The sequence below is a fragment of the Theobroma umbraticum genome, unplaced genomic scaffold (genome assembly GCF_002168275.2).
Source record: "Theobroma umbraticum cultivar Fairchild unplaced genomic scaffold, ASM216827v3 scaffold_44.0, whole genome shotgun sequence".
NCBI lineage: Eukaryota > Viridiplantae > Streptophyta > Magnoliopsida > Malvales > Malvaceae > Theobroma > Theobroma umbraticum.
In genome coordinates, this window is record NW_018397255.1 from 2808006 (window position 1) to 2819480 (window position 11475).

General features: G+C 37.1%; 2 protein-coding genes across 3 annotated transcripts; both read right to left on the reverse strand.

Moving 5' to 3' along the window:
* Positions 1-1953: 1953 nt before the first annotated feature.
* LOC110408920 (putative protein phosphatase 2C 63) lies at positions 1954-5810 on the reverse strand. 2 transcript variants are annotated; one of them, XM_021418067.2, is made up of 4 exons: positions 5231-5810; positions 4662-5038; positions 2794-3048; positions 1954-2663 (listed from the first exon to the last, which is right to left on the reverse strand). In XM_021418067.2, exons 1-4 carry the CDS (start codon positions 5487-5489, stop codon positions 2394-2396), a joined length of 1161 nt encoding a protein of 386 aa, XP_021273742.1. In that variant the 5' UTR covers positions 5490-5810; the 3' UTR covers positions 1954-2393. The 2 variants fall into 2 exon arrangements, with proteins under 2 accessions (XP_021273742.1, XP_021273743.1); XM_021418068.1 differs by having other exon boundaries at positions 2812-3048; positions 5231-5803.
* Positions 5811-8961: 3151 nt separating this feature from the next.
* LOC149527596 (uncharacterized) lies at positions 8962-10807 on the reverse strand. The gene is given in 3 exon segments (XM_089782435.1): positions 8962-9321; positions 9324-9386; positions 9389-10807. Coding segments are annotated over 3 exon segments (1119 nt in total). The 5' UTR covers positions 10311-10807; the 3' UTR covers positions 8962-9187.
* Between the last annotated feature and the right edge of the window lie 668 nt (positions 10808-11475).

The following is an 11475-nucleotide window of genomic DNA, read 5'->3' on the forward strand; positions in this document are numbered from 1 at the left end:
CTTAGCTGTTTGGGGGTGAATAATATTTGAGTGCAGCGGCTGGGTGTTCACCAGGGAAGTAACAAAGATTACTTTAGGATGGGCAACTTTGGAGACAGTAACAACTACCTGATCCAAACGGCAAATCGCCTCGACAAGATTATGGAACATGTAAGTTTTTTGGCGGAAGACGGTGAAGAATAAAAGAAAAATAAAGAAAGCGACGGAATAGAAGGGATGTGAAGAGTTGAGAACAGAGAATACCTGAAAGAGCTTTTAAGAGAATTTTAAAGATAATCTTTATTGAGTTTTTAATAATTTCTTTTTGCCTTCTAATCTTCAAATTCTCTTATTTATATTGACATAAATAGTTATGAAAAATATGTTTAATTGTGAGAGAATATGCTTGTCATGAGAGAACAGTTAAAGAACAACTTATGAAATATTAAAAAAATAATCATGTAGTTGAGTGGTAGGCGTAAGTTTTGGATAGTAAAATAACGACATTTGATAGTGAGTCGTATGTATTCCTCAAAAATCAAAAAGAAAAAAAAGTAACACACGTATATTTCGAATAAAGATAAATAAGAAGTCTTTTTAATTATTTTTATATTTAAGTCATCGAACCAAACTTTTTAAAACATCTCAAATATGAAAGTAATTACTAAACTTAGTCACTTATTTTGAATTACTTGTACTTTTTCGTATAAATAGTTGCTCTATGCTTGTTCCTAGACATTTCCGTGCTCGAAATGATATAGAAAACTTTCATACATGGAACAACCAGAAGAGCTTCTGTGTTTAGAACGTCCTTGACTGCTTCTATATTTAAAACATCGTTAAATGTTTCTACGCTTGAAATGCTTCTAAGTGTTTCCACGTTCGAAACGTTCTTGATTTAATTTTTTCTATAATATAATATTCTAAAAATAATAATTAACCAAAATTTATCATTTACAACTTCGAATAGTTCCAATTAGTGTTGGTTAATAAAGAAGACATGCATTCTCTTTGCTTCAGAAGTGAACTAGGCCTTTGCCTTCTGTTAAGAGCAACAAGCAGCGAAGATATATATTGGCTTGAATAATTTTCAGTTTGCACAAGATTTTACTAGATTTGGATCTTGTTAATTGCATTTTCTGGATATGGTCAGTTTGAAATTGTTGGTTTTTGTCTCTAAAGAATATATACTAATATTTTTAACAAAACTTCCGAGGCTCTTTAGGCCCTAAAATGCTCCATCTACAGTTGGATATACAATCAGCCGTCACCCAGCTACATCATTAATAACATAGTACTATATGACAAGGTTATATCATAGATCTACTGCTTAGTGGTTAGCATGAGACATTTAGTTTTTAGGATTTGGGATTTCAATTTGGACGTGTAAATTTTCAATCTTGAGAAAGAAGGGACGAAAAATTTATAAGATCAGATCAGAGGACCATGTTTCATTGTGCGAAGTTAACAATAGGTGACTGCTCATGAAATTGTAAGACCCCTTTTCTGAGCTTTCCAGCTGGTTTCTAGCAGAACACTGTTCTAGAGTCACATGGGTAGTTGATCAAATTGCACAAGGAAAATCTTGAGTTACCATTTACCTAGCAGTTCACGTAGAAATAGTATCAGGAATTTCCTCCATTTCTGTCTTGGGAAGCAGCGTGCTTGACCAACATGTTTTGACAAAAGGGCACTAGATGCCACGAGATCTGAATTCCTTCTAGATCCTCAAATAGTCATATCCAACAAGTCTATAATTGTCCATGGATTTATCCATGGTGTTAAAGGGAGATGCATCTAGAGAGCACTAAAGTCTTCTGCATGGTGCATCACTCGTGCAATCAATTGTCACCTCTTGCAATCCAACAAGGCAACAACATCCAAAACCTAACTAATTCATTGCTATCCAACAAACAACATCCAAAATTATCAAAAGCAATCATGTAATGTCTCATACGAACAAGGCACCAAATCTCGGAATCTGTTATTTATAGATAATATATACCACCTTTACTGTGGTTCTCACACAGAGCAAAGTCTGGCCCCGTACACGTCAGGAAATACTAATCAAAGGATGATTGGCATATAAAGATAACAAATTGTATACAAACAATTTCCCTATTCTTTCTGTGTATTATCTTACAAAACAAAAGAACAAATTGTATGCATAGGTAATTCTCCATAAAAGAGGGAACCATTTGAGATGACCAAGAAAAACCCAAGCTGGGAATTGAGCAGCTGCTTCAATTTGGCACCTCTAAAATAACAAAATATATATACAGCAACCTCTGACGATCATTATTTCAAAATCCCATTTTCTTCCGAGGACCAGTCCAACCGGATCTATCTATGTCGCATAAATAATGTGTTCATTCACTAGAAAAGAGAATACCAGCTTGTCCTGGTTGTGCTGTTTAGTGAACAGGATGAAGCGCGACATCTGCTTCATCAGCATTGGGAGAGAAGATATCAACAGGTGCGCTAGTCCAGTCGACGAAATTTCGATCCTTGAGTCTACCATTAGAAGAGCTCAATGGATGATCCAAGTACATGACTATAACAGTGATATCATCGTGGAAATGGCGTCTTACTCCTTTTTCAATTCTTTTAATATCCTGGTATCTCATTTCTCTTTTCTTTGCAGCCTCCTTAAGTGCAGCTCTTACCAATCGCTTTGCTATTCCCTATGAAACAAAGGATACATCATCTCCACCTCATTGCATAGTACTTAATTAATGATTTGAGCCCACATACATTAACAGTGAAGGTGACAAGGCATGTAAAGTTATAAATGAGAAGTGCAAGAAACTATACATGAGGATGGGGCCTTACAGCTCTAGGATTTTTCAAAACAATCTCACAAGCTGCTTGATCACTTAATTGCTCCCAAAGGCCATCTGATGCAAATATCAAGAACAAGTCCTCAGGCTTCAACTTCCGAATTAATATTGAGGGCTCTGCTGTCATTACAGGTCTTTTCAAAGGAATTGGCAATCCAAATTGCTGAAATAGAGGATCCCTGTTGAACTCAGGTTTCTTTAGATATATATCTCCAATTGATCTCGAGACCTAAATGAGGAAGAGTTGTAGATTAAATCACACGGAGTTCTTCACGACCATATATTCAAATCCTAGTGATGATCAAACTATCAACTAAAAGTCCGGCAGCAAGGGAAAAAAGCGTATTTACAGTCATAAAGTTGTACTGAACCAACAGAAACCATGTGACTCCTTTAATTTTACGAGAATGGTCCCAAAGTAGAATTGGAGAAATCATTTTTGTACTCAGTTCTTAAGTGAAATTTTATCTCTCACAAAGTGTAAATAGAATCTCCAAATTGAACAGCAATGTTGAAGCATGGAAGTCACAAGCAGCACGCATACCATGTAAATGTTTGTTCACAAGTGATTATATATACCTCTCATCACAAGACAATGCATCCCAGGTTGCTATTCATGTATACCTCACTATTCACTCTTTGAATAAATTACACCTACTATATTTGGATGAGAGACTGAGAGTGCCTGAACAGGTGGAAATGTGATTTGCAGAGGGATATGAATGCAGAGAAAGAATAAACACAGCTGCGACTGAAAGAAATTGAGTTTGAAGATTCCCTGATGCACATTTATAGAATAGGAATATAATAATTTGGATAATAAACTTCTAAATGACACATATAACTCATTCAAGGACTACCACAGAATAAAGAATAGAATATCATGCCTTCTCTCCTAAACAAAAGGTACATTTTCCTCCTTTTTAGTTCTGATGAAATGATCTTTTGCTTTCCACGAATAACTAAAACTCAAAATACTTGAATCTAAAAATATTTAATATGAAAAGAAAATTTTCTCTGTGATATTCACAAAATTAGTGCAAGCAAACAGTAAGATGCAAGCAATGGAAGACAAGAGGAATATTACAATGGGAAAGGTATGGGTGCAATGGCACTACACATACAAGTTTGAGCTCAAAGCTGAGGTTCATCCTTCTCAGAAAATCTTATGTCTCCAATAATTGTCAAACTTGTAAATGGCATAAAATCTATATGTGGCCATTTTAATACTCAAAAGAGTGAAAAAAGTGGTGCATCCATCAAGGTCAAAAGAAGATTAAGATGCCTGGTTGATCTACTGGAATATCATACTAATATTCAAAGAAATAATTAGAAACTACATGCTAGATCTAGAGGAGAGGCTAAACATTTGGCTAAGCAAGCATATTCAATTAGTAATATTATAGAGAATGGTTATCATACGAAGGAATATGAAGATCTTCATATCTGCAAAAGTGCCTAGATAATACTAGCACAGAAAGGTTCGTTTCTTCTATGCACAAAAAATGATAACCCCAAATCTTGATTGTTGTCTAGAAAATAACCTAAGAAAATTAGAAGCAAAGGAACTTGCCATTTGAATTGCAAATTCCTGGCGAAGCAGAGGAACAGCTACAAAATTCCACCAGGATACTTAAAGCAGATCAAATGTACACACAGTGTCACAGTCAAATACTAATGAACATTCCAACATAAACCACATCAGAAATGCACGGTTGGCAACATGTTAAAACTAATCTACAAGCACAAAAACGTATAGTATTAGAACAGCAGAAGTTAGCAAACTATCAAATCACTTAGGCAGTTAACCAAAGAAACCAAGAGCAATACCCAAATTGGTACCTGAATTATGCCCTTTATCCGCCAAACTCCACGGTTATACACCACAATGTGAGAATCATCAGGGTGAAGTGCTACAACCTCCTTTCTCACCTCTTCCACACCAACATTATGATCAGTCGATAACCGTTCTGCTACCAACTGATTATTAGTCCCATTTGGGGACCCTCCCCGGCCAAGCACTGCCCTCGAGTCTCCAAGATTAGCCACGTATAGAACACCATTAGCGATGGCCCCAACAAGACAACATGAACCAACTGAAGCAATCTGTGGCCTAGCTGGCCATGATCTCTTCACTAAGCGCAAAAACTCCTCTTCAGTCGCATCAAACGCCTTCCTTATTACTTCTGCTGATACCCCTCCATGCTCCGAAGCAAACTCTACCACAATTGAACCAACCGTAAAAAACGAACTTTTGTTTCTCTAAATACTTGACCAGAGCTCTGAATTAACCTAAAATTTGACTTTCTTTTATATCAAATGTTTATTTGGTTTCAATTAGTATATTTTAGCATTAGTTTCTTTCTCTTTAAACATTCTAGGCAATCGAACCCCAAGAAAGGAGCACTTACTATGAAGAAAAGGAAACAAATGGTGAGTGATGAAACGGGAAGCCTCAGGTCCGCCATGACCATCGTAGACGCCAATATACGTGGCGGAAGGAGAAGTGAACACCTGTCCTTGATCCTCCAAAGAAGAATTCGCTTGCACAACTGCTATGGAGTAGTCCCCTGCAGCATGCGGCTTCAAGTCGATGTGCCACAACAGCTCGTCTCTTCCATCTCTTGCTCCGAAGCACTTCTCCAGTGGCCTCAGGCAAATCTCTAACATGTTTTTGACTGTAAGAAATCTTGTTGAACTTGAACGTCTTTGACAAAAAAAAAAGTAGTCACAATAAATAACTAATGGGGGGATTCTTTCGCAGGGAAAAACAGCAGGGCTTGCAGGGGGATTTTCCCACGAAAGTGTAAATGGGGTTGGAGTTGTGAAATGTGTGAGAGGTGAAAAATACTATATTTGTTCTTGTTTTTGTTGATGTTGGTGTGTCGTGGGAGTTTGAAACAGGAGAACGGTTTGAAAATTGGAATGGTTCAAAGTAAACGGTTAAGAAAGAAGGAAAGAAAGAAAAACGAGTGGAGTTGACGTAGACGTGGGAAAACTTATCCAGCGCTTGTCAGCTAGAGAGAATCTTATTCTATATAAAATTTACGCGTAGTATCCAAATCAGCTCTCCATCCGTTTAAAATTTTCACACCAGCCTTGAATCTCAATTCCCATGTTTCTGCTTTGCCAGAGGCATAGCTACCATTGCTGTGCTATGAAGAATTCAGTCTTCTCTTCTTGAGAATTGAATGAATGAGAAGGAAAATTTCCTTTTTCTGATTTCATGTTCTTTTCAGCCTTAATTTTTGCTTAGTGCGGCTTGGACCATGCTAGATCCTTTAGCTTTAATTATTATAGGTTTTCTCTCCTTAGGACAAAGGTTTGGTGTATTGCCCATTGGTGAAAATAAAGCAAGAAGATATAAACAGAATATGCCTTGCATGATTGCAAGAAAGAATAAGCAAAAGCTAAGCAATTTTGTGAGGTTTGTAAACACCTGGGTGTTGTTCAAAATCACAGGCTCAAGTGTTTTTCTTGGTATTTTTTGTTAGGGAATTCTCTATTCCTATCGACATTTTTGTTCACACAAGAGTTAGTGAACTTATAATAATAGAATTTAACCATTTTTTTTTTCAATGTTGCATCATGTAATCACATTAAAAAAGTTTCATGGATTTTTTCGTCCCACTTGAACAAGCTTTTTCTAATTACCAATTGATTGATTTGAAAGTTGGTTTGCTTTTAATTTCCACTGAGAGTGGAGATTTTTTATGTTCTTAGTACTGGAGAGAAATGGAAGGAAAAACGAACAGGTGATCACCACTCACCCCTTTTGGTAAAATCAATAGAATGAGAAAAGAAAGAAGGATTTCACCCCTTCTTTTTCCAATAAGTGAAGGCTTGCTTGACTTTCAAGGTCTCACTTCTTGACTTATCCTGTGATTAGTGATCGAGGCAAGGAGTTCATTGTCGTAGCTAACACTCACATGCTTTTATGGTAGTGTCTAAGAAATATCACTAACGCTTAACCCAAAGCCAATCAGTTGCAAGAAACACATGTAGCATCTCCCAGCCGAAAGGGGCAAAAAAACAATAAAGAAAGCTGACTAGAAAAATGGGAACGATGATTAGACTCCAATTTGTTGAAAATACTTGCAGTTGATCGGCAGTGGAGAGTGACATATCACCTTACCTTTGTATATTTTATTACTCTCATGATGCTTTTGATGAACAATCAAAATGTTGGTGATACAAGGAAGCTTAAAAAAATCTGGGTTTAATTATTTCTTCGAGTGGGTGCCACTTGAATTTCAAGACAGGGACTTGTAGTTGAACAAGCTTGGGGTCTGGTGGAATCGTTTTTGAAAATATTGGTTTGCTGATTTTTAGGTTCTTGAATATGTTTGGTCGGTCAATTTATAATTCAACCAATTGGGTAAGTTACTCTTTAATTTTGAAATTAGAACCATTTGGGTACGCATTTTCAATTTAAATTGAGTATGCATGAAGGTTTAACTTCTAATTCTCCTTGCCGGCTGCAATGAGATCCTGTTTGATTTCGGAGTCATAGCCTTTCGTTTAGAAACAAGACTAACTCGAGATTTAAAGCTTTGCAGGCCCTGTCTTTTCTCTTTGCCTTATCTTGTATCTCGCTATGGCAGAGATCTTTTGTTCCTTTCTTTGTCCGCTGCTTGCAGCTTGCAGCTTTCAATTTCTCAGTGTACTTCTCTGGTGTTTTAGTTTGACTTTGTTAACAAATTACAGTAAAAAAGCCAGAAAAGAATGGGCTTTTTACGGATCATGGCTCAGTCCATAATTCGGTTTCGAAGCTAGTTGGGCTAACTTGGCCTGATTCATCAAAATAGTAGAGTTGATGGGACACAGGTTTTTGATTCTTTATTTCACCAGACAATAACTTAAAATCAAACTATGCCCAACTTGAGCCAGGGTCCAAGGAAACATTGTTGTCTTTCATCATTACAGTGCACCTTGTTTCGTAATGAACTGAAATCACCTTAGATTCAATAATTAGAAAACTCCCCGCTTTTCCAAGAATCAGTTTGGTATATTTCCTTTTGCCTATACGAGGGCCCATCATAGTTTTGCGGATAAGCATTCTCTGGTTGAGCAAGCAAGCAACATTCTTGGTTTCTCCGAGCATGTATCCTCGAGACTTTGTCCAGGAGTTCCTGGAGTAAAGCTAAGGCTTTGGCCCTTAGCTACGCATAAATTCAGAACCCAAAGCTAAACCTTAACCCCCCCAGTGAAACTGATAACTTCCCACAAATTCCATTTCTAGATTCTAAAAAAGCCTAATATATTATGGTTAAACTAAAGAAAACTACTCAAGATATTGGTACGAGGCATTAAATTCTAGTTATGCCTCACTGAAAATTTGCTCTTATTGTAGTGATTGAATCTGTGTAACATACCGACATGCACAGAGTTTATTGTTTTTTTTTCCTCTAAATTCTTCAGTTGGTATATATTAAGAGGGATTTTTTCTCATGAAAAAAAAACTTTAAATAATTGAGGAAACGATTAGAGATGGGGATGATTACTAACATGCGTGCGTGGGATGATGTCCAATTGATGAGAGGCATTTTAAAAAGTAAATACCGAATGACCTTAACACTCCCAACCTTTTTAGTCCTAATTATCTAAGGCCCACATTAATAAGATTATCTTAATCTAAAAGGGAGAAATATACCAACCTACTCCAAACAAAACGGGGCAAACAGAGACAGTACAAGGAAAGAATTATTGGATTCTCAAATTCTTAATCAAACTTTCTTTCGGGAGATCAACTAATGAAACAGTACGTGAGACAGAGACAAAGCATTACTATCCCCTTTGTAATCATGAAATCATCAAAAGAACAAATAGGATTGAAATTGGAACAAGTATCCAATTCCCAATTCCTTCCTTCCATGTGTTACTTTTGCTCTCTCTTTATTTTTATGGGGCTAAACTGCCTTTTTCTCTCTGCCTCCCTGTTTCATGTGTCGTTGTGTGCTTTAGTGACTGTCACGAATTGCCGTTTTCATGTCCTATTAAAGTTGACACTTTAATCATGATAAGCACCTCCACCAGCACTGCCACATTTGTTCATGCTCACCATTTCCACCCATCACGGCTGTTATTTTTCAATCATTTATTTACATCAGAAACGTGAATTGAAATATATAATAAAAGGAAATATCAAATACTGATTAACAGCTTCAAATCTCTCAAGAGACAGTGAGAGAGAGAGAGAGATTTTCTAGATACATGAGCCTCCACTTCGAAGTATTTCAATCTACTCTAAAATAAACGAAAACTAAAACCCAAAAAAAAAGAAAAAAAAAAAAGAAAGAAAAAGAAGTGATAATGATGAAAGAATAGAAAAAGGAAGCATGCGAGGGATTGTTCATGAGTCTTTCTCCTTAGGCCTCATCAACATAGCTTGCATGTGAAAGTTCCTTTAACCATTCAAACGTCCGATGACGTGACAAAGCTTGCTTTCCTTCTTGCTTTTTTTCTTTCTCTTTAATTTTCTTCATTATCTTCATCTCTTGCCAGCCTTCTTCTTCTCTTCCATGGCAGCATACAACATGCCTTCTCTTCTCATTAGTGCTTTTGATCACGGCTGGTTAATGGTATTGTTTCGGCATTAACTGAACATTTACATCCACTAAACAACCCTATTCTCTTTTCCAAGAAACCCTTGTTCAAATCTGGCTGATTCTTTGCAACTTCACCACTGTTGTTAACAATCTTGTTGGTGCTTGAACTGCTGTTACTGCTATTACAACTGCTGTTTCGGCTGACCGAGTTTCTATTAGCGTTATTGTTGTTGCTACGAACTTTCAAGTCTTGCAATTCCAGTTCCGGTGCTCGAACCAATCCTAACCTGAAAAAGTCCCACATAGTTGTTTTCTGGTTTCGGCTGCTGACATTTACCGGCCGAGTTTTGGACAATCTTATCTGGGGTTTGGGACTTGGATGTGTGTTGAAGTTGCTTCTGATTTTAATTGGCTTTGACTTGGAATTGGAAGTAGAACTGGAATTCGAATTCGACTTGGAATTGAAATTTCTAGCCGTAACTGTGTTGGAATTACTGCTACCTATTGAGTAATGACTACTTCTAGTGCTGCTGCTTCTGCTACTGCTACTAATGCTTGTGAACCTACTTAATGAACCATGGTCCCTGGACTCTGACCTTGACAGGCACCGGCTAGTATTCTGGCTATCTTGGCGGAACCCTGTAAGGCCGCTGTCTGAACTAAATGAGAGACGCCGGGGTAGAATTTGGCCCTTAAAGAACACTTCATCAGCAGCACACATTTGTGGTTCTGTTGAAAGAGAGCCACCCCATGAGCCAAAGTTGAAATCTTCTTCTGTTTTAATTGCTTGGGATTCACCATCTTCATAATTCCCTGGTTGGACTTGATTCTCTTCTTTAATCAAATTGACAGGCAGATCACACAATGACAATGCTTCTTCTTCTTCTTCTTCTTCTTCAGCTTCCCATTTTTCTGCTTCATCACAGTTGACTGCAGTCTCCATGGCTTGAAGTTAGTACAAACTGAAACTTTTGTAATTCAAACACTGTTGGGTCCTCCTGGGGAGAAACAAAGGGTGCAGAAAGTGGGATTTATATAGCAAGAACAAGGTAATTTTGAATTGCGGGAGAGAAAGAGGAGGAGAGGGAAAGGGGGAGAATAGGGAGACAAGTGGAATAAACAAGAAAAAGCTACTGCAAAAGGAGCAATAAGAAACAATGGAAAATGCAGAAGTCAGTGCAGGCGAAGCAAACAGGGTCTCTTGTTTGCGAGTGAAACAAAGCAATGGTGTATGAGGCCGGCCGTTAACCAAGCTACTACTAGTATTTATGTACTCTCCCTTTCATCACACTATTGTGGAGGACAAAGGGGATTGGATTTTTATGCTCTAGTGGGGCTAGAACCTAAAGCTAAACGACAATCTCGGCATGCAAAACTTTATAATTTCATAACATCTACTTTGGAGCATGAAATTTGGAAGGAAATTAAAAAGAAACAAAGAGGAAAAGTTAAGAATGGAATGTTAAGATAATTCACGGTGTCAAACTATCATGGACGTCTCTTTTCGGCAGCAGAATGCTCTAGGATTTCATCTTATGAATCAAATTCTTTTGGGTGTATTCAAGAAAAGAAAATTTGCACTGTTGATATTGGCACATATTCTCTAGAGATGGGACTAATAGAGGCTAGACACAGCAGGGTTTGTGTTGTTTTTAATCTTCAAAAAAAAAAAAAAGGGGGTTGGTGTTGTTTTAATCTTCAAAAAAAAAAAAGGGGGGTTGGTGTTGTTTTAATTATATAAAGAAGAAATATTGGTGGTGCTTAAATTAAGAGTCGGTGGCCTTGGGTTTTGGGTTAAGGGTTATAGTTTGTGATTTATGTGGTGCAAATTGGAGCTTCAAAGATTTTGAATGTGTATGGCAATGGGGTGACCTTTGATAGATTGAAATGTGACCCATTGGGTCTCCTTTTCCTTTTTTTTTTACTTTGTTCTAGAAAGTTGTTTTTGCCTTTTGCTGTTCGAGCAGGAAAGGAATGACTTGTATTTCTTTGTGCAAGGTAAAGTTTTTTGTACCAGCTAAAAATGTTAAAAACAAAATAACAGGGAATTTAAGTTCATGGACCACTTCAATTTTACATTGAGAAATTAAAGGCTAAAAGGTTCTCCT

Excerpts from the sequence above, each read along its gene's own strand:
- LOC110408920 (XM_021418067.2), bottom strand. The coding sequence starts at position 5,489 with ATGTTAGAGATTTGCCTGAGGCCACTGGAGAAGTGCTTCGGAGCAAGA. Across the intron at positions 5,039-5,230 it reads TTTGTTTCCTTTTCTTCATA|AGTTTGCTTCGGAGCATGGA; the intron begins GTAAGTGCTCCT and ends CAATTGTGGTAG. Across the intron at positions 2,664-2,793 it reads CTGTAAGGCCCCATCCTCAT|GGAATAGCAAAGCGATTGGT; the intron begins GTATAGTTTCTT and ends TTTGTTTCATAG.